The sequence below is a fragment of the Coturnix japonica genome, chromosome 7, assembly GCF_001577835.2.
Source record: "Coturnix japonica isolate 7356 chromosome 7, Coturnix japonica 2.1, whole genome shotgun sequence".
NCBI lineage: Eukaryota > Metazoa > Chordata > Aves > Galliformes > Phasianidae > Coturnix > Coturnix japonica.
In genome coordinates, this window is record NC_029522.1 from 6,206,544 (window position 1) to 6,227,654 (window position 21,111).

The 21,111-nt window shown below is 42.7% G+C and overlaps 1 protein-coding gene across 5 annotated transcripts in view; it reads left to right on the top strand.

Moving 5' to 3' along the window:
* The first annotated feature begins 281 nt into the window (after window positions 1-281).
* Window positions 282-21,111, top strand: part of NCKAP1 (NCK associated protein 1) — a 51,597-nt gene continuing 30,767 nt past the window's right edge. Inside the window, exons 1-7 of one of the 5 annotated variants that reach the window (XM_015867931.2) lie at window positions 282-523; window positions 10,667-10,684; window positions 11,834-11,944; window positions 19,416-19,502; window positions 19,645-19,701; window positions 20,602-20,744; window positions 20,835-20,925. In XM_015867931.2, coding sequence (XP_015723417.1) covers window positions 416-523; window positions 10,667-10,684; window positions 11,834-11,944; window positions 19,416-19,502; window positions 19,645-19,701; window positions 20,602-20,744; window positions 20,835-20,925 — 615 coding nt within the window. In that variant the 5' untranslated portion in view covers window positions 282-415. Of the gene's footprint in view, window positions 524-723; window positions 1,121-10,666; window positions 10,685-11,833; window positions 11,945-19,409; window positions 19,503-19,644; window positions 19,702-20,601; window positions 20,745-20,834; window positions 20,926-21,111 lie in introns of those variants that run through there. The other 4 variants (XM_015867930.2, XM_015867933.1, XM_015867934.1 and 1 more) reach the window with 4 other exon arrangements.

The window sequence follows — 21,111 nt, forward strand, 5'->3', positions numbered from 1 at the left end:
GCTCGTGGGGGTTTTTAAGTATAACTTAGAACCGGAACTCAAATACAGCCTAACGAATCTGAAATCCAAGAAACCAATCAGAAAAACAATCCCGGTTTTGGGGTGTCCCTGCCGTTTGGAAAGTCTCGTTCCCGGCCCCGCAGCCGTGACAGTGACCCGGCCCGCAGCCCCGGAGCTCCCGCCGCCCTGCCCCGTGCCGGCTGCTCCGACGGGCCGCAAGGGGCGGCCGTGAGCCGCGACACGTGACGCCGCGGGCAGCGCCGGGCCGGGCCGCGTCGTGGCCACGCCCCGCGAAGGCAGCGAGGGAGAACTGCGGCGGCGGAGCAGCGCCGGTCCGGTCCGGCGGCCGCGCCACGGCGGGGCTGCGAGCATTGACGGCGGCGGGGTCCGGGCCGGGGGTGCCGAGCGGGGCACGATGTCGCGGTCCGTGCTTCAGCCGAGCCAGCAGAAGCTGGCGGAGAAGCTGACCATCCTAAACGACCGGGGCGTCGGCATGCTCACCCGGCTCTACAACATCAAGAAGGTGCGGGGGCTCCGGCGGGGAGGCGGGGAGAGGAACAGCCGCGACCCCCGTCCCACCGCCCCCCCCGGGCCCCGACCGCCCGGCGCTCCTCCCGTCGCCCCCCGCCGCGCCGCGGCCTAGCTGCGGGGCCCGAGGGGCAGGGCAGGGCAGGGCGGCCAAGGGAGAGGAGAGGATGAAGGGAGGGGCGGGGGGCCCTCGGGCGCTCCCTCAGGGCTGCGGGGGCCGGCGCCGCCCGGTACCTGGCGGCGGGCGGGCCCGGAGCGCGTAGGCCTCAGCCCCCCGCCGCCGGGGCCTAGGCCCGAGGCCGGGCCGCTCCCCGTGAGTCAGGCGGCGGCCCGGCTTCCCCGAGCCGCTACGGCCCGGGCTGGGCGTCGGGTAAAATTAGTAAGTTGGGCTCCCGCGAGTCGGCGTTGCTTAGCAGCTCCCGGCGGGAGTCGGAGCTGGGAATTGCCGTGGGTGCTGCGGCTGCTCGCCGCATTACCGAGCCGCGGCCCGGCTGCCCGTCCTGCGGCGGAAAGCCCTGCCGTGTGCCGGTACTCCGGCTGCTCGCATGGCGTTCCTGCCTCGATTTTCCCAATGCGAATGCGGGATCTGGAGGTATGCGCTTGTATGATGCAGTTCCAGTAATGAATTTTAGGCGTTAACATAGTTTATGGGCGGTTTTCGTTTTTACAAATAAATCCTCGTTTCTGTGCTCAAGCAGCGAGCACACCTTTGCAGGCTGAGTGTATTAGAAGGCCCGTGCTGTTCCCTATGCTGTGTGCTGCAGTGGTGTTTGGGGGATGCAAGGAATCCTGAGGCTTAAAGGGCCTGGAGCTGGTCATCATCCATCTGTGAGTTAATGGTTGTGGCCCTGAATCCCCTTTTTGGTTGGGAGTCATCCTGTCCCATGTTCTGTCCATTGGTTTGCTTTGGAGCAGCACGAGCTGCTGGCAATCCCAGGCACGGGGTTGCTCTTATTTGGTTGTCATTTCTAGGGGAAGGAAGTGACTGTAGTATTTGGGATCAGTCCTAATCCCAACCAACACCAGTAGCTGGTGTGCAGTTAAGTGTTTAGCATCAGTCAACTAATCTAACCAAATTATTGCTAATTTGTGTTATCCAGGGGTAGAAACAGAGTTCTTAAGTTGCAGTCTTATGTGCCAGCAACTTGCTGCTACTTAATACAGGCTGTAGTATGAGTCTATTTGGAATGAAAAGCAGAATTTCTTTGTTTGTGGGGAAAAGCATCATAATATTGAAGTCATTCGTGTGTGCACTTTGTTGTGCTTTGAGAGACGTGTCGGCTGAAGAGTGGTCCAGTAGGATTGTGCCTGAGTGAAGGCTTTGCCAGAAGAGCTGTGCTGTGTAGGAAGGAGGCAGGGAAAGAGGCAGGTGAAGCATCTCTTGGCATAAAGCTGTGCCTTAACAAGTGCAAGTGCAGGTTGTTCTGTGATTACTGGTTTGGAGGCACTCAGGGTAAGCGGCATGGTGCCTATGGATGTGTTTCCGTCAGCGCATTTGGCGGAGGGACTCCTGTGCGGGTTGGTCCATATGGCATTGCTGTAGGTGCAGTGATGCGTGTGGATGGGCTTTCAGTGTGGGAGCAGGAACACCAGAGGTGACAGCAGGTTTTCCTGCAAGCTCTGTGAAGGGACTCAAAAACTGCTTAGGTCTTAGGTACAGAGAGAGGAGGCACATCCAGGTGGCTTGTTTATTGAGCAATGTAGAGCTTGGCCAAACCTGGAGACAAGCAGATGGAGCTCTTTGTATTCAAATGGTTATTTTCTTAAGCTGTAGTAAGTGTTGGTTGGTGGCAGTAGCTGGCTGGCTCTGATGGTGTGCTCCAGAAGTCTTGAGATGCCCGTGTTTCATCCCTTCAGCCTGCTTTCAGCACAGCTGGCTTTTTGGAAGCCTTTTTTTTTCTTGTTTTCTGACTTTTTCCCTCTTTGCAAACAGTTGGTTTCAAAAGTGCTGCTGAGGTTCTCCTGGCTTCCTCCTCAGAAGACAATATCAAAACTGCAATCTGTAGAGAACTGCACAATATGCGGTATTGCGGTCAAAGGAAATGACTGAGACTTGTTTAAATAAGAGGAAGTGAGAGCTGCCGCGCTCATCATTGCCGCACGGATTGCTGGAGGTGCTGGTTTAGGAGCTGAGATTTTAAGGGATTAAGATTATCCAGAGTTACAAAAATGTGAATAAACAAGTAAGAACTTGATCGTTAAACTTCCTATTTAAAGAAATAAATCCATTTTGATCTCATTTTCCTTATAGCTGCTAATTGTTCTTCACTTCCTGTTTGCTGGCCCGTGCTGCTGTCTTCTGACATGGTTTATGGTTCTTTTTTAAGAGGGGATGTGTGAACACCCCATTTTCTGCCTTTTGGAGAGCAGCATGGAAGATATGAAATGCAGAGTTACTGAAGTGACAGTGGGTGGTGAGGCTGAACTCCTACTTGATCTGTATGGAGGTGGAACTTATTATAAAGAATGACACGGCCTGCTGCTTTCAGCTGTTTTTAGCTGCCTATTGTACTGCGACCAGCGTCAGTCCTCAATTAGGAAATGTTACCACTGCAGTTTCTCTCCTGTTTTGCTCCTTCTGCTTTTAAAATGTTTATCCTCAATTGTACCGGCTAACAATTGTTCTATTGCTCTTGCTGTTTGTGCCTACTGCTATGTCTGTAAGTCAGATATGGTGTTATTTCATTCCATCCTGGCTCAGGTGAAACTTGAATGCAGTTGTTACAGCCAGAGCAGTCAGAGAGATGGCTTCGGTATGTGTTATGTGATGCTGCACTATTGTAAAGTTCACATCAGTGTGGCGTGCAAGAGGGATGGTAGAAAAATAATCTTATTGTGTGCGGGTCTGCTTTTGTTTGTTTATAAACTGCTTGGATACCTGAAAGAATTTGCAGTAAGAGATTCAGTGTTGAAATAGCAGATTTCATAGACAAGGAGCAAATCAAGAGAGCGTGGTTTTGATGGGTGTCAGAGCAGCGCTGCTTAGAACTGAGCTGTCTGGGATGAGAGGGTTTTGACCTTTTAGAGTATATATTCTTCAAAAATGAAGACGGCTACTTGGTGCTACTGGCTTTGCAAGCAGTGTCATCCTGTTATCCACCACACAGGTTGCAAGTTCGTATGCAAAACTTGTTTCTTAAGATGTTCTCAGTGCAACATTCTGTTGGCTGTCAGTGCTCCCATGATCGTATGGTATCTACTAATGAGAATCTAGAGCAGACTCTTAGATACCAACTGCATAACCAAGCTGAAGGCTTAGGTAAAGGGCAGAATAAATCCTTGCAAGGCCTTTGTTGGCCTTGTCTTTACCATTCTAACTAAAATTCAGTCCCAGTCCTACTGTAAGCACTGTACAGCATAATAGTAAGTCAGATAGGAGATCACAGTAGGTGATTGGTTATTTGCTGGTTAGTACTTTAGAGATGTAATTGAGGAACAGTGTATTTGTACCTGTGTTAAGGGTGTTGCTTGTTAGCCATTTAAAAGGCCAAATGAATACTTTTTTTCCTGTTTATCTCCTGCAGCAGTTAAATTAGTTACTGTTTAGGAAAGAGAAACAGTGCTGTGAGAGTAAAGAAGGACAGCACCAACTCTCTTGTGGTGAATCAGTGAGAAATGGGCTGGATCAGCTGAGATCAACAGAAATTGGCTGCAGAGAGGGCAGGCCCTCACTTCTCCAGCCTTTCACTCTGGTCGTGAGCCTAGGGTGAAGGAGAAGATCCCAAAAGCTCCAGAATAGGAGTGAAGAGGACTAGACCAAGTCTAACCATTGATGAGAAAGTTGTGAGCTGGAAAAGTGGAAGAGCCTTTTAAGTGACCTGTGAACGTGGAGAAATTCCCAAACTGCAGAGCTCTGAAATGTGCAAGGGTGTAGGATTAGATCATCCTTGGGACGCTGAGCTCTTAAGATGGCTGCAGAGCATTGAGCTGAGGGGAGAAGCTTACTGATAAGCTTGTTGTGAGTTGTAAGATCGGTTTTGGAAGGAGCAGATAACGTCTCCAAGTCATCAGGAAGTGACTTAGGGTGCGGTAGGGCTATTTTTAGTGCTTGGTTGATATTAACAGTTTTTTAAAGGTTAAGACAACAGTATTTGTTGGTCCATTTGTGTTTGTAGCCTTACAGGGATGGTTCAAAATACCACCCAGCTGGTAGTCAGGAGAAAACAGCAAACAAACTTATGATCCATGCTGCCAAGGCAGAAAAGAGACTTAGTTTTCTCTGGAAGCAAATACAAACTGATGTTATCCTGGGGCTTCTTTTTCCTTTCAGATTGGAATTTTTTTTGACATATTCAAAAAGCAACACGTGTTTTAAGGAGACATTAAGCTTTTAAATACAGTACCAGAATATTGAATGATACCTTCCCAAATATACAGAAGGAAGGATGATCCCATAGCCGTGTTTGCTTTTATTAATGTTACTTTATACATTACAATCAAGGAAAGTGTTGTGGTTGTGAAACTTCTCTCCATTTTTGTTCATGTTTCATCTGCCCTATATTTGATTAATAGACTCAAGTGCTTATTTAAGTATAAGTAAGTAGGTATTACGGCCTCAAGAAGGTGATATGGATTTATGTATACAGGTAGAGTCAAAGAAAGCATGTTTGTTTCATCACTGAAATGTGAGGTCACTCTCATAAGGACAATTTGGTAAGTATTTTGCCCATTGACCTTAGCAAGGCTGCTGACATTACCTTATCTGATTGTTCATACAGACAATGTCAGGAAATACGGTCTGTATGACATGGTAATAATGAGAGCAGATGGGTAGCCGTGTTAGGGAAGTGTTACAAACATGTCCTTGTTGTACTGTAGTCCTGCAGCATCTCACTGGGCTGTGTCCTAGCTCTGCTCCAGCCAGGCTCTGCATTAACAGCTGTAGTGGCAATGCTCAGTCACAGCCTGAAGCACTGATTAAGCACCTGGTGGGAAGGCAGAGCCGACCCAGTTGAGCTCAGGTGTGTGCAATGCTGCTGAGTGACCAAAAGGGCTAGAGCCAGGGTCTGCCCATCACCTGATATCATTCAAGTGTTGGTAGTGGAGGTGAGGGCATCCCTTGCTGGAGGTCCCTGCCTACTTGAGGTTCTCAAAAGGTAAGCAGCTCTTTTCCTTCATTCCTGTATGTGTGGCTGCTGTCTTTAGGCTTGTCCTCATTTGCTGTAGCCAAGGACTTTGCTACCTTGCTGTTATCGTGGTGCTTGCTAACCTGTTATAGCATTACAATGGCTTAGGTGATGTATATAGTGTGCTTATTACATTTTTAGCTAAGAAACTGGGAAGAGCTGCAGAAATAATGAAAAATGTAATTAGAGTTCAATTTGAGCCTAATAGATTGTAGGTATGCCCTAACGAATCTTGTAGGTAGCTGAGCAAGCGTGATTGTAAGTTAGTTTATGCTTATTGAAATGTGAAATGGAAGGTAAAGAGTTACAGGGAGGCAAGTCTGCAGAAAATAGCTGGGAGAAGTTAAAGAAAACTGGACACAACTGAGTTTAATTGCTAGAAATTGAGACATTTCATAAAAGTGAGTAGGCAGATGGCATGCAACGAGACTCACCTGGAAAAATAGGAGTTTTGGCTCACTTTTGAGGAAGGACGTGGATGAAATGGAGGCAATCCCAAGAACAGCGTGAGTGACCTAGGGGAAAGAGAGTAAAGAGAAATGGACCCACTCAACTAGGAGTTATTTCCAAAGTAGACTGTTATGTTTGATACAAGTTTTCAAATATTTTAACTGCTTCAGGGAGAAGAGGAACAACTTGTCAGTATGGCCACAGAGAGCATGAAGTGGTGGATTAGACCCTAGCAAGAAAAATATAGCTAAGATCTTAGAATTTTCTGGTGATAAATATGATTAAATCATGGAAAATATCTCGGGACGCTTTTGTGTTTTGTCTATCAGAGGACTGTGACTAAAGATTTGCTCCCAAAAGCAAGAGGAATTGCAGTTGGTCCTGCTTTGGACAGGTAGAGTAGGCGAGTTCTTAAGACCTGTTTCTAGCTTTGTTCCTTCAGATTTCATGTGAGTTGACACTTGATGTTTTGGATTTTTGAGTTTAAATGAAGTAGATACTGTGTGTTTCAGCACACACTGATGAGGAAATAATATTAGAGTAGAACAGTTAATTTTTAGCCATCAAAATACTAAACTAGTTTATTCTTGTGTGGTTGGCTGATGCTTGAGTATTTCTTAGCTATTAAAATGGTTCATTCACAAAAGTCATTAGGGACAAGCTTGTTTATTATTGAACTTGAGCTTCCTCAGATCCTGAAGTGTAGCAAAGCGGCCATGGTAGGTTTCAACAGAAATAGTGGGGCTAATGGAGCGTGCAGTGCTTCCTAATGCACTGAGCTTTCAAAGCAGTTACTCGCTGATTATTCACCTCTCTGTTCTCTGTACTTTTGCTTTTTTCAAAATCACGGGTTGTCAGTCCGTAGCCTCATTAGTTTTAAATGCATGATGTAAATGAGAAATAAATAGTGCGCTGCATCCTACCAAAAGGTGGAGTTAATAATGAGCTCGTCTCCTGGAATGTTTCTTTGCCATTTATTATTTAGTGTAATTTTGTAGGATCTGCAGCTGCAAAGCAAGCATTTAAATTCAGATATATTTTAGGAGAAAGTCTTTAATGTCAGCACCACGGCAGAAGAATGGCTTTTACTGCACATGCCTTTCCTGCGTGTCAAGAGAATGTGCTGTAGTAAGCTGTAAATGGTACAGGAGTTTTCCCTTTTTTTAATACTAGAAATCTTAGCATATTTCTTTTTATTAATGGAAGTTACTAGCTCAGGGAATGACTTTTTTAAAGTTATTTGTTGTTGAAATTGCATCTATTTGCTTGTTAGGCTCGGGGTTTTTAATGCAGATTCACTGATGAATGAAACTTGAAGGCAAGGTGATTCACTGACTGTTTCACTATTTATTGTCACCACTGAATCTGCTCAGCAGAATTTTATCTCAAGTCTGTAGTAGCAGTAAAATCCTAAGTAATAAAACCATGTTAAACTGCTGCAGTACATGACTTGTTTTATGGCAGGCTTCTGATGTTGACAGTTTGAAGAATGAAAATAGAAGAATACTGATTCAAACTATAGCTCTCTTCTAGCTCTGTCTTTTTTCATTGGGCAGTAGCCCTGCTCATGGTTTGGAATAGATGGGGCTTACTGCCAAGAAGAAAGGTATAAAAGCTGTTTCCTTCATGTTTTGATTAGTTAGATCTACATCACGTGACTGAAGTAGCATTTACTAGTGCTCTTGGGAATGCTGCAGGTCTGTGCAGAAGGCTGGAGTGAAGTGCAGGTGTTACAAATGCAAGGTGGTGCCCCGGATGCTGTGCCATGCTACTGGCTTTCGACAGTGGTTATGCCTGCATGTAATTTATGTCATGTCACCTGGAGGTTGTCCTGTTTAATATATCCATTGATGATTGGGATGAGGAAATGGGGGGGCGCCCTCAGCAAGTGTGTAGGTGACACCAAGTTGGGAGGAAGCGTTGATCTGCCTTACAGAGCCATCTGGACAGGCTGGGTAGCTGGGCTAAAAACAGTGGGATGTGGTTCAACAAGACCAAGTGCTGGGTTCTGCACTTAGCCACAACAACCCCAGGCAGCACTACAGGCTTGGGGCAGAATGGCTGGTGGACTGTGGAGGAAATGGACCTGGAAGTGTTGGTTGATGCTTGGTGAAAAGTGAGCCAGCTGTGTGCCCAGGTGGCCAAGAAGGCTAAAGGCATCCTGACTTTTATCAGAAGTAGTGTTGCTAGCAGGAGCAGGGAGGTGACCATCCCTCTGTATTCAGCTCTGGTGAGGCCCTACCTTGAGTACTGAGTTCAGGTTTGGACCCTGCACTACAAAAAAAGCCACTGAGACTCTGGAGTGTGTCCACAGAAGGGCAGTGAAGCTATTGATGGTTTGGAGCACTGGCCTTATGAGGAGAGGCTGAGGGAGCTGGGATTGTTTGGTTTGGAGGAGGCTCACCAGGGATGTTGTAGCTCTCTACCACTCCCTTGAAAGGTGGTTGTGGTGAGGTGGGGGCTGCCCTCTTTTCCTGTGTAACTAAAGATAGGTCTATAGGGAATGGCTTTGTTGTTTTCAAAGTGGCAGTTGTATAGAGCAGTGCTGTTAGCTTCAAGTGGAGTCTGAATGCTGTTTAATAATGTAGTTTCCTGAGGGAGGAAAATGCTGCTTTAGTTCAGAGTACATGGCATTGTAAAACGCCTCAACAGTTTATGCAAGTTGATCCATCTAGTCTGTTTTGAGGACTTGTGCATATGGAGGCAAAGAAATATTCTGATTAATGACTCTGTTAGCTATAGCAATTTGCTTGTTCTTGCTAGGGTTGAATGCACAGAATCAGGTAAAGAAAAGTTGCTTACTTCTTAAGAGCTTGTTGTAGGAGGGCATTGTGCAAAGAAATGGAGTCTGCCTTGATAGAAATCCAGCATGTGAGTCCTTTGCAGTTTTATTTTCTAGCTAGTGATGTAGACTAGTCTCAGTGGTAATTCTGCATCATCTTTTTCATCACAACTGCTTGACAGCTGTTTTGTAATGCTCAAAAGAACTGGGAGGTGACTGCTGGGAGATGCTTGTGGTATAACGTGTTGAGTTTAAAGGGGCTGGAACTCTAGCAGAGAGCTGTATGCCATGAATGCTGTACTAGCAAGTCCATGGGAATTCTGGAATTTTCAGTGCTCAGGTACATAGGCTTGAAATGCAGGCTTGGGTAGCTTCCTGAAAGCTGGGACTTGGAGTTATATGGTTTAAAGCTCGTAGCATGCTGAAGTTTTTTTTTTTCCTGCTCTTTGGATTAATCTTATTTAGTTTATTAGGAGGCAGAATGACAGGTGCTGCGTGTTAGCAAATAAGCAGTGGGAAGGAACAAGGCTGTCTCTTGAACTCCTGGATGTCAGCAGAGAATTGCCTCTGAGGCTGTGAATAACATTTGTCATTGCTGGGAACCAAGTTCCTGAGACCCAGTGGGGATGTTTGTGTTTTCAGAGCTCAGTTTCCATGTGAAGAAGCTGCATGCAAGGGCCTGGTTAGAATGTAACTTCTAGTAAAGTAAACCTTCATTTTATAGGAGGAAAACCATCTGGTGCTAGGAAGCAATGAAGAATAGCATATGTGGAAGTAATTATTGAAGGCAGGCTGAAAAACTTAAGAAATCGATAGTGGCAGGATTAGCAATTGTCATCTGTGTGAGTGCAAGTGCACTGAAATATAATGGGCCACAGATGCATATTGGCTGTTAAGATCCTTCCTTAGTTTGTAATGCTTTTGGTAGAGAAAGCTACATAATGTGTGGCAAGGATACCAAATTGCACTAATCTGATGCAGATTCTTAAGAGACCCCCTGGCTTCTGGTTAATTAGGACTACATAAATCTCAAGTGTAAGTTGTTTAATTTTTACCACTTATAATTTTTACTTGAGAAATAGTGAAGACTTATGAGAGTGTGTGGAACAGACCTTTAGTGGCACGTGCTGTTGTTTGCTGTTGAAAGAATACCAATACTTGCAATATACACCTCATCAATGACGTGGGTGTTGCTGTGTTGATTGTGGCTATCCATTCCTCTTGGGATGTTCTGGATGTAACGTTTTGCTAAGATCTGGAATGTGCTGTGGTCAACTTAGCAAATGTAAGAGTGCAGATATGGGAGTAGTACGTGATGGTGCGTTCTGATGGTCGTGTGCTGCAGGCAGGAGCTGTAGAAACGTACAATAATGACTTTTGTTTTGTTTTTTTTTCTTGGCTACCGTTTCTTTTTCAGGTATGTAAAACTTCACTGAGTTTCTCTCCTGTTTTTCCCCTGTAGATGCATGTGATGTTGAACTCCTTTTTTTCCCTTCCTTCCTGAACTTACGTTTGAAATTACTATTAGAAGTTACGTGTTTCAGCTTATACTCCAACTGTGTGCGATAGTAACATTCTATTAAGTACATGTAAATTTGTTGTGCGCATCAGAATAATTGCTGTCCACTAGGAAGCGTGCTGTCTATAGTAACAGATGGCTGTAATGTTCTCTTGGATGTAGGTAATAGTGTATTAGCTCACTTAAATGTAACGTGTTGTAGAATTTGAGTCATATGTTTATATGTAATTTTTCTCTCTTTCTATTACAATGCTTTCCCAGCAAGGACAAGTTTGGAAGGTTTGCAAAGCTTTTCACCTTCCCTTTGCCCGCTTGCCCGCTTTCAGAACCGGTCTCATACTCCATGACTTCTGTCTCTACGGTCTGCAACTCAGCCATAGAATTCGATGTGGAAGAGTTTAAACGAGCTCTCATTCAAGTTCACTATGTTGCATAGAAATGCGTAGCATGTAATTCAGTTTTGCATGAGACATGAAGATCCCTCTGAGGACTATTAAGCTAAATACGTATTTGAGAGAAAATACAATTTGAGCACAAACTGTTGCGTTAATAATGCTTGCTGCCTTTGGTATGTCTTCCCCAGCTAAACTGTGTAGCATGGCTCCTTAGAGTAGTTGGGAATAAATAGCGTGTCCAACAGCATGCTCTGCAGCTGGCTAAAGTAGTTGAGTCGCTCCTCCAACCTGGGCTTCTGAGATGTCTGTGTAGGCTATTGGAGGGGCTTCCACTGAGCTGTGGCTTCTATTCAAATGGAAATTTAATCAAGTTTTTTTCATTGCTGCTTTTAAAGCACAGCTTTAAAACGTGAGTTGCAAAACGTGAGTTGCAAAACGTGAGTAAAACGTGTAAAAGCAAAATGTGAGTTGCTAATTTAAAGGAATAGAGTTTTAGGCAAGTATTGGTGTTGTTATTGTGGGGGGAAAGCTCTCTTGCAGTTCACAATTTAAAGACAAGTTAAATGCAGATTGGTGGTGGGGCTTTTTTAGTTTTGTTTCACCAAGGCTAGTCCTCCATAGATGATGACATGACTGAATTTTCTAACAGTTTATTAACTCCAGACGAATACAACACTACCTCAAACCAGGAATAGCAGGAAAAAGAAAACCTTTTTTTTTTTCCCCCCTTCTTTTAGGTTTGAGTTGTTTTTCCCTCACTGCTGTTCTGCACTAACTGCTTTGATATTTCCATGCATCTTTTTCAGTAGAAGAGCATCTCTGTACTGTTTCCCATTGCATATTTCAGCTGTGACAGTCCCTGCACTTTGCCTCTCATTATCACCTGCTCACTTAAAAAATAATAATGATAACCTACAAACCAAGACAAAAAAAATCTTTCTAGTTTGTTTGCAGATTTGCAACTGTGGCTTAATATGATGCGGTTAATTATTTTATTTTTTTTACTCCATTCTGTATTGTATTTTTTTTATAGGCATGTGGTGACCCCAAAGCCAAACCATCGTATCTTATTGACAAAAACCTGGAATCTGCCGTCAAATTCATAGTCAGGAAGTTTCCAGCAGTAGAAACACGCAACAACAATGTAAGTAACGACATGACTGTATGTGTACTGCTTTCTTCAGTGCCCTTTGACGTGTGCTGCTCAGTTCTGTGAGGTTTGGTGAATTACATAAAGCTCCTGGTGCTGACAGTCATTGTTAAAATACAGTTGTTGATTCAAAATGTCTGACAAGATCCTGCAGCAAGAGCTAACTCCTAAGTCAGAGTATTCTACCTTGCTGTAATTTGTTGTTGTTAGTGTAGCTTGCTTTCCAGTTTCCTTTTTCCGTATTCTCTGTGCAGTTTCGAAGAGCTGTTAGTGAGAAATAAGCCAGAAATCTAAACTTGCATGCTGCCTTCCTTTGATAGCAGAGATGGTTGGTGAGTGGAAGATGGAAGCTGTGTATCTTCTGACTTCTTGTGATGAGGCCTGACAAGCAGATCAATAAAAGCCGGCTGACTGAGAAATGGGAACATGTGTCTGTACCTCATGGGTGCTCCTGCCTGTGGTAGCAGTCTCCATGGCAATAAGGGATGTGTAGGAGAAGCCTTGCACAGGACAGAACGCAGATCCTGATGAAGTATCATTATTTTCTTTTCAGATGCATTGAGATCAGTTGTGATGGCTGAGTATGATGTTGTAGCCTCTAATTAGATGACAGGTGTTTTTCTTTGGCAGGTCATGCACATGAAGTTTCTCTTTTTCAGTTTGAAAATCAAGGGAAAGATACTTTTTTTTTTTTTAATCTACTTATATTTCATTCAATAGGTGGAATGCAGAGGTAGGTGATGAGGTTTGCATGTTCCCTGCATGCAGTTAATTGCATGTGTGCTTGAGAGGTTTAGGCTTGCTTTAAGCATTCTGCTTTTTGCAGAATGGAGGTAATAGCTGAGTTTGTTTTTTAAACCTTTAGAATTCCCATGTGATGTCCTCAGTAACGCCAACAAAGCAAAAACAAGCCCACCCGAAGCTCTCTTTATGGTAGAAGCTGTTTCAGTTACAGTGTGAACAGTGTGCTTTCTCAGTTCAGAGCTTGCTCTCTTTGCTCTGATATTGCTTGTTTTTGTATTGAATATGGTCATGTTAGTGACAAATAGGGCGAATTCTTTGTCAAATTAAAAAGTAAATTCTGTTTTCCTTAGCGTTTGGTGAACTCTTTTGTGTTCTCTGAACTTCTGTGGCAACTGTGCTATTGAAAAAGGTTGTTATGTACATAAGAAATCATTTAGTATACGCTCCCAGTGTCTTCCAGTTCTTGGCTATGAAATTAGAGCTGAACTAATGGTGGATATGTATGAATTTGGTCCTGTCAAGTTTATGGAAATGGATCAAAGCTCGTTTGAGATATTTTCACAATCCTGTTATCTAAAATAGGACTTACTCCAGTGTTTCATTGTTGCCTTTTGTTTGTTTACCGTGAGGCAGCCAAGGCTGTGTTGAAGGAAGGCACTGCTATTAGGGCAGGTTATGAAAAGCCTGTTTTATATTGGAGCACAGTTTAAGCTATGCATCTTGACTTCCAGCAGTAGGCATCCATGGTCTCAGCAAACAGCAGTTTGTTGCTTTGCGAAGTTTTTCTTAGTTGTGTTGTATCTTCGAAAATAAACCTTTACTTGTTCCCAGTGCCTCGTGGGACAAAAGTCTTGTCATATTGCAGAGAGAACTCAATGTGACATAAACTTCTGTTCATAAACCTAAGCTTTGGAAACGCATAAGTATCAAGGCCAAGTGAGGAAGGCGCTGATGCCCTAATTGCTGTTCCTTTGTCTGCTTTCTCCCATTGGCCAACAGTGCTAACAGGATGGTAAAACCTTCAGCAGGAGAACACGATGTAAGATGGGGAAGGGCATGAAGCTTACTGGGATGAGGAAATAGCAGTTGATAAAATGCCGTTGAGGATACTTACAGGGGAGGCACATGCGGCCTATGTCCTTGTGATGAAAACTGGACCTTTTGGGACCATTTATGGAGTTTATCTGTTGAGCTGCAGCAATTCCATTGCTTAGCGTTGGGCATCTGCACAGTTGGTATTACCTGTTGCTGTGTCAGTAGGTGATGTTGCCAAGCAAACAAGCTTGCATTCAGTTAGAGAATGAGTAGTGCTTATATTTCTGATTTTTGTGTTGTTCTGATTCTTAGCTGTTATGTGAGTTTCTCACAAAACATCATTTGCAATGCTTTACATGTCTAAGGTGAACAACCCACTTTACTGAAGGACTGGTCTCTGTGATAGCTGAGTGGGGGCCTGATTTTAAAGTAATTTTTCCTTCTGTGACATTTACTGCATTTACAGCTTTAGGTTTTCATTGACTAAAACCATGGCAGTTGATTGTGATCCTTCTCTGACACGCTGTCACACCAGATTCATGTCCAACAACTGCTGACTTTAGTACTGGAACAAGGGTGAAAGATATGAGCAGTTCAAACAGAAATGAAGTACCCGATGAATCCTTGCTGACCAGGCTGAAAAACTGAATGGAGTGGTCTGTGTTCCAAAGGATCTATTATAGATAACTCAGGACCTCATCAGTTAATAACTATCTCTCCTTTTGTTAGAGGGCAGTTCCTGTAGCTTTACACTTGCCCTTTCTTCTCCGGTCGCTGTCTAGAGCCATTTAACCTTGATAATGAGTAGTGTGAAGACTTCAGGTGCCTGTTAATGATGGTGGATAGCAAGGTAGTATGCTTAATATCATGTGAAATACATGACTGTGTGAGCAGTCATCTGTTGAAGCAGGACCTCTTTTTTTTAGCTAGTGCTAACATTTAATTACATTGTAAAGACAGAATAAAATACTGCACACTGTGGAGCTGCAGGGAGAGAAGATGTACATTTTCTGTACATTGTGGGTAGAATGTGAAAATTCGCTGCCTGCATAGGTAAAATTCTGTTTTATGTAATAGAGCAAGCTTGCTTTCTGCTTTCCAAATGAGCATGTATGGGAAGTAGTGAGAATTTCTGCATTCCCTCTTGAACATATGTTCTTCTACTGACATTGATCCCGAGCATTTTTCCTGTAGAAAAACTTAGTATATTTTGAAATGTCTTCTGGTGATGCTGTGACTCAGTCACTGCTTAACAGCAAGCAGACTGATGGAACCTTACAAGTGTGTAAGGTATGCTTGGTGGGTGAAGTGCCCATGCTTTCCAGATACTGTTAATCTCTATTTGTCAGTAGCTATATTCCTGTTACTGTTCTTATCTCCTCATTTAGGTTGATCTCGAGTTCTTGATACAATCTTTTCAGAGCTGTTTCCTTGTTTTAACTCCAGCTGCAGTCTGCTGGTTTGTGACGGAGGGGACTGGAAATAAGATCAGATTAGAACAAGGGTGCAAGTGGTGAGATGGTTGCAGTCTCCCTGGGTTAGGGTCTGTACATGTGAACCATCTCACTCTAAATTTTATTTACTGTTCTTCATGGGTGCAGCTTTCTCCCTTTAGATGGCAATATGTCTGTCTGGGCTGCTTGCTCTCCCTTTCACGGTTTCAGTTTGGAGTGACTGGGCTGCGCAGAAAATGAGCTGAGTGTGGGAGGGGTGCTGGGGGGCGCGCGTTGGCTGGACCTCCTGGGCTGAAGCATGCTTTTATTAAGTATTTTCTTGTATTGTAATGTTATTTGAGTATGGGCTCTATAACCAACCTTGATTTTAATCTGTGGTAGATGCTTCTAATTACGTTTGTTCAGGACACTTAAGTACTTAAAATCATGCTCTTTTAAAGTTACTCCCTTTTGCTCTTTCCAGTTCAGTGCCACAAACCAAGTGGTGTTGGCTGGTTTGTTTTTAATGGAACTCCTAGTATTGCCATTTACACAGCGCTAGTGGATATAGTCTAGAAATTCTGCTGGATGAAAATCTACTTCAAGGTCTCAACTGTATTGTCTTGTGCATTATTAATATTGTTTCACTAAAAAATAATGGTTTACTTTCCAGGGAATTGAGTGGTATTAAAATCTATGGTAGCTGTTATTAGTAAGTCAGGTACCTTAATCCTCCTAGCCGGTTTGACCATAGAGAAACACAGACCCACCACACTCTCATTAGTACCTGAACAGTATCTTAGTAATGTAATGATGGCGATAGAGATGGCATCTCAACATTGTCATGCATCTTGAATGAAGTATCTTCCCTGTTTCAGGCTGTAAGTATGAAGTGTGCAGGCAGACTTGTTTTTTTGCCCCAAACATTTGTGCCTGTAAAACAGCATGGCAGGGAAATAAATGGTTGCTACAGTGACATCAAGACCAGTGACAAGGGCTTGGATGATACAGTAACACGTGATGAGCTAAGTGTAGGAATTAATGCAGAAATTCATGTAAATTTGAGGCAATGGGGAAATGTGGTGAAGGCTGGCAGGTCAGGTTCTGAAGAGGGGCCTCCTGCATCAAGAGCAGGCCCTGCATGCAGTGGCACTTGTGGAGGGCCATGGCAGGTTGTTTCCTTTAAAAGAAGGCTGCCTTGGTACTAGAAACATGAAAACTAACCAGAAATAGATCATATGGTACAGATGCGTTATTTGGTAGGGAAGTTAAGTATTTCCTAACATCTTCATACGCAGACTGCTGCTTGAGAGTCTGCTTTTAATTAATTGGAGAGGAAACCAAGGCCACGTCTATCATTCTGCAGTTAATTTACACTAGTTGAAACTTCTTCATTTAGTTACATTCTCCTCCTCTTTCCATAGTGCAGTGATGGGTTTTGCAGATGGAGAGTTCCATTCAATTGAATTGAATTTTTGAAGTATTCACTGAAAGATGCTGTGTGTAGCAGGCATATGGAACAAAATAGATGATATCAAGAATGCTGTCAGTGATTATTTTCCCTGTGTCTCCTGAATTGTAGCAGTCAGAATTTGTAATACTGCTTTAGGGGCTTATATTCCAGCTGGCAAGGTGGAGGTGATGGTGTGTTCTCTGAGGGCATTGCAATAACTCATCACTGAGTGTTCATACAAGCTGGCTTGTGGTTGCAGATTTGATTCCTGTTTCTTGTCAGATGCATTCTTTGTGAATGTAATTGGTTGTTTCAAGATTTGGGGGGTTAAATATGAAGAAAGAAACACACAAGAACTTGGTAAAGGTCAGTTTCTCTCTTGCAGAAAATGTGCTTAACAATCAGCTGCTTTGTTAATGATTTCATATACTGGATTTTTTCTATTCTTGCTCTTCATATGTCTTACTTTGAGCAGTGTCACTGGTGTCTTTGCTGGTATGTTTTGTTCTTGAGGAATAAATGCAGCTCTTCTGTCTAAGCAGTCAGTAAGTGCAGTTAACTGCAGTGAAAACCTCTTGGTGATAGTTACATTTCAGCTTATCCTTTAAAAGTACTGCTGAGTATTGGAAACAGAAGAGTTTGCTGGTAAGTGAGAATTACAGTTGAGGAAAACAGCCTCAAACAAATACAAGGCAATACGGCACCTAAAGCATCTAAACAGCTGTTAGGAAATTAGCCATGGAAAATCTTGTTGCAATGGGTGTGGTAAGAGCTACACCCACATTCCTGGGGGATAAAAATGCAAATAAACATCCCAGACTCTATGTGATGTAAACTGCTTTTAAATATCACTGTTCAGTCAGTGTTGTATGAGTTGGAACTTCTTGCTCCATGCTTTGCTAACAGTGATTGCGGTTGGCTAGGTGAAAATCCAAGTGAAACAGTATATCAAGAAAACACCATTCCTGCCTTGTTAAGTCTCATTGTTCAAGTAATGGTCATCTTGGTGCTGTAAGGGTGCTTTAGTGGCTTTGATGTATTTCTGGGAAGGTAACTAGGAAATTAACTATGTAGGTTGATCAGAAAGTAATTCTGCTTATTTATTTCCAGAGCACAGTAACACTACTGGATAGAGCAAAACAAAATACAGGCTTTATGTTCAGAGCAGCTCTCATAGTTGACAGTGTATGGCAGTGATGCCTTAATATGTGGTAGGATGCAAGCAATGCTTCTCGAGATATTTTTATTTAATTAACAACTTCCTGGTATTTCTGGTAAGCAGAGTTTCCAGCACCATGTCTTGTTTGCTGTGCCTCCCCAAATGTGGCCTTGAAGCATGAAGCACAGACTCAGATGTAGGTGTTGCATACAGTGCCCTACAGCCATCACAGTCTCACCTTAGTGTTGCCCCTTGCTTAGCCAGGATTGGAATTGCTGTAGGGAAGAGAAATGAAGGCACGTGTGCGCTTGTGATGGCTGTCCTTATTTCCTCTCCTATGGTCTGTACAGAGGTTTCATGAAATGGCTCTTGAGTTTTATCCTACTCATGCATTTTTAGTTACACAAAAATAAACCCTGCTTTTGCTTAGTATTCCATGTACAACTCACTTGTAATAAGTATTTCAAATATCCAGGCTGAAGGCTGAACTCAAACATGTTAGGCAATGAGCTTTTATACTATGACAGCTGTGCACTGGCAGAGCAGCTCTGAATGTAACAAGTGTTTTTTCCTTTGCATTTGGTGGTTCTGATGCTCCATTAGCTCGAGTGTAAGGTGTGCACTGGGAGAGCTTCATTGGCTTTGATGGCCAGGGTAGATCTCACCAATTGTGAATCTCACAGACACTTAAGAGGGCAGTCTTTCATATTCAGTGTCATGAGCCTGTTTTAATTCATGTATTGAGACAGAAATTAGTGACTGAATAACAGAGGTTAAATATTTGGATCCTTGCTCTTTGAGACTGGTATATAGCAATTGAGCAGCTGTCCCATTTATTCTAACAGCTGCGTCTTCTGTTCTCAGTTGCGATCTTTTAAGGGTGCTGTCGGACTCCTCCAGAAAATGTTGAAGAATATGGAAATAAAATGAGATTTCTTCTTCTGTTAAAAAATAAATCGATCCACGTGGACTGTTTAATGACTTTGTATTCACATTTGCCTCTTCCATTTTATCCACCAGTGTCTACTGCTAGTGTTTTGCTTCTTTTGTGTTTCTTTATTTTGTTGCTTTTGTTTGAATGTGTATTATTGTGTTATATGGAACTGGTCAAAGAACCGTTACTGTATTTTATGTTTGTATCTACATTTTATTTTGCATGCTTAACGTGGCTTTGCCTGGATATTCTTTTTGGTAAGTTCAGAATTCAAAAGCATAATGTTTTCCTGTAGTAAAATGTGTAACCTGCCACCTTCTTTTCTCCCACCTCAAGTAACGTCGTTATTTTTTTTGTCATTCTGATTTGTGCTCACGTACTGTTCTGCTTTTGCTAATAATGCACATGATAATGCTATTTTCCTAACTACCCATTTTTATCTCTAGTTGAGCTAAACAATAACCCTTTGGTACTAATGTGTACTAATTTGATTTTTATCCCCAAAGTATAGTTAGCAGCTATTAAATGATCCGCTTTGAGAGCTTCGTGTGCCTTTAAGATGCACACAGAGTTTCAGTCTTAGTAACTATGTTAAAACTTCCTTTGATGACCTGGTGGTTAATCTGCGCCCTACAGGTAGTGCTTGTCAGCTGTCTTCTCAAGCTCTCTGAACAGTGAACGTGTTTCTGTTCTCCTTTTAGCAACAGCTTGCTCAGCTACAGAAAGAGAAGTCAGAGATATTGAAGAACCTGGCCTTGTACTACTTCACGTTTGTTGATGTTATGGAATTTAAGGTAAGGTACAGCATGTGAGATTTGTCTCCCATTTGTACATGAAGATATTTGAATTTATAGGTCTGCTTTGTTTGTTAATCTCAGTCACTAAGCATTGCTATGTAAATTTCTAAAAGATTATTCCTTTTTTTTTCCCCTAAAGGACCATGTTTGTGAGCTGCTGAACACTATTGATGTTTGCCAAGTCTTCTTTGATATTGTAAGTTTCTGGGTCAAACTGTTAAAAACCAACTAAAACTATTTCCAGTCAAATCTGCAGTGATGAATTAGAAAGATTTATTGTTGCTGGCCCAAGAGACGTGACACCTCTTGTTATAAATGGGACAGAAATAAATGCTTTAGACGATGTTCGTGTCTCTAACTGATATATATAGTGTGGTATCAGAACACGCACCCTTTGGAACAGGCTTATTATGGACTGTAGTTAACAGCAAAACAACATTATTTGCTGTAAGGTATCTGCTTTCATAGAGGTTTACTGTAGTCTGCATATTTAAATTGCATGAGGCTCATGCAGGAATATCCTGTTGTCCCATCAGTATGTGTGGGATGTGTGAGGTCTTCACTTCTTTTGGTCAAAGCAAGAACAAAATTATCTAAAAGCATAATTTAAAATGAAATCCATGTTCTCCTGGTTTCATCTTTGTTTCCTATTGTACGTAGTGTCACCTTGTTAGTTTTGGTCTTTCTTAACTTTGGTTGACTTTCCTATGGAGAGGTTGTGGCAGGTGAGTGGGGTATCTGCCTGCTCATTGAGTCTTAAGGTCTTACTAAGAGTCTTCTTAAAATCTAGTGTGGAGACTAGGCACTTGTTGACTGTTTGTAACATCGAAGAAGAGCTTTCTTGTCTGCCAGCTGCAACACTTGAGCCTGAACGGATTTATTTGTGTGGCTGCTTTCACAAATAAAAACGATTCTGGGGATTCAGATGAATAAATTAACATCATACAAAGTCTATGTATGAGCAGGATGAAAACGCTGATCAAGACACTCAGTTGTATTTTAAAAACGCCCAAAAAGGGTGGCAATAAGAGGAAGAAGTTTAGTGCTTGTTTCTGAAGGTTTTAGATTGAAATTTGTTATTGTTTTTTACCTCTAGACTGTAAACTTTGATTTGACAAAGAACTACCTAGATTTGATTATAACCTACACTACACTGATGATACTGCTGTCTCGAATTGAAGAAAGGAAGGCTATCATTGGGTTGTACAACTACGCTCATGAAATGACACATGGAGCGAGGTAGGAATCTGTTGTGTAGGAAATGTGCTTTTAAAAAAGTAATAATTACACCTCAGTGAATTATTGTTGTTTGGTTTTTTTGTTCCCAAGTGACAGAGAATATCCACGTCTTGGCCAGATGATTGTGGATTATGAAAATCCTTTAAAGAAAATGATGGAGGAGTTTGTACCTCACAGTAAAGTATGTAACCACTTTTCACACGAACATGGTAACCTTATTTGGGAAAAGCAGAGATCAAAAAGGAAATATACAAGAGCTTTTGTCAAGGCTCTTAGGCACATATTTTACAGAAGATGTTATTTACAATGGATGGTTGGGGCTGCATATTTGTTTCCTGTTAAATGAACATACAGAAGTGCAGGAGTG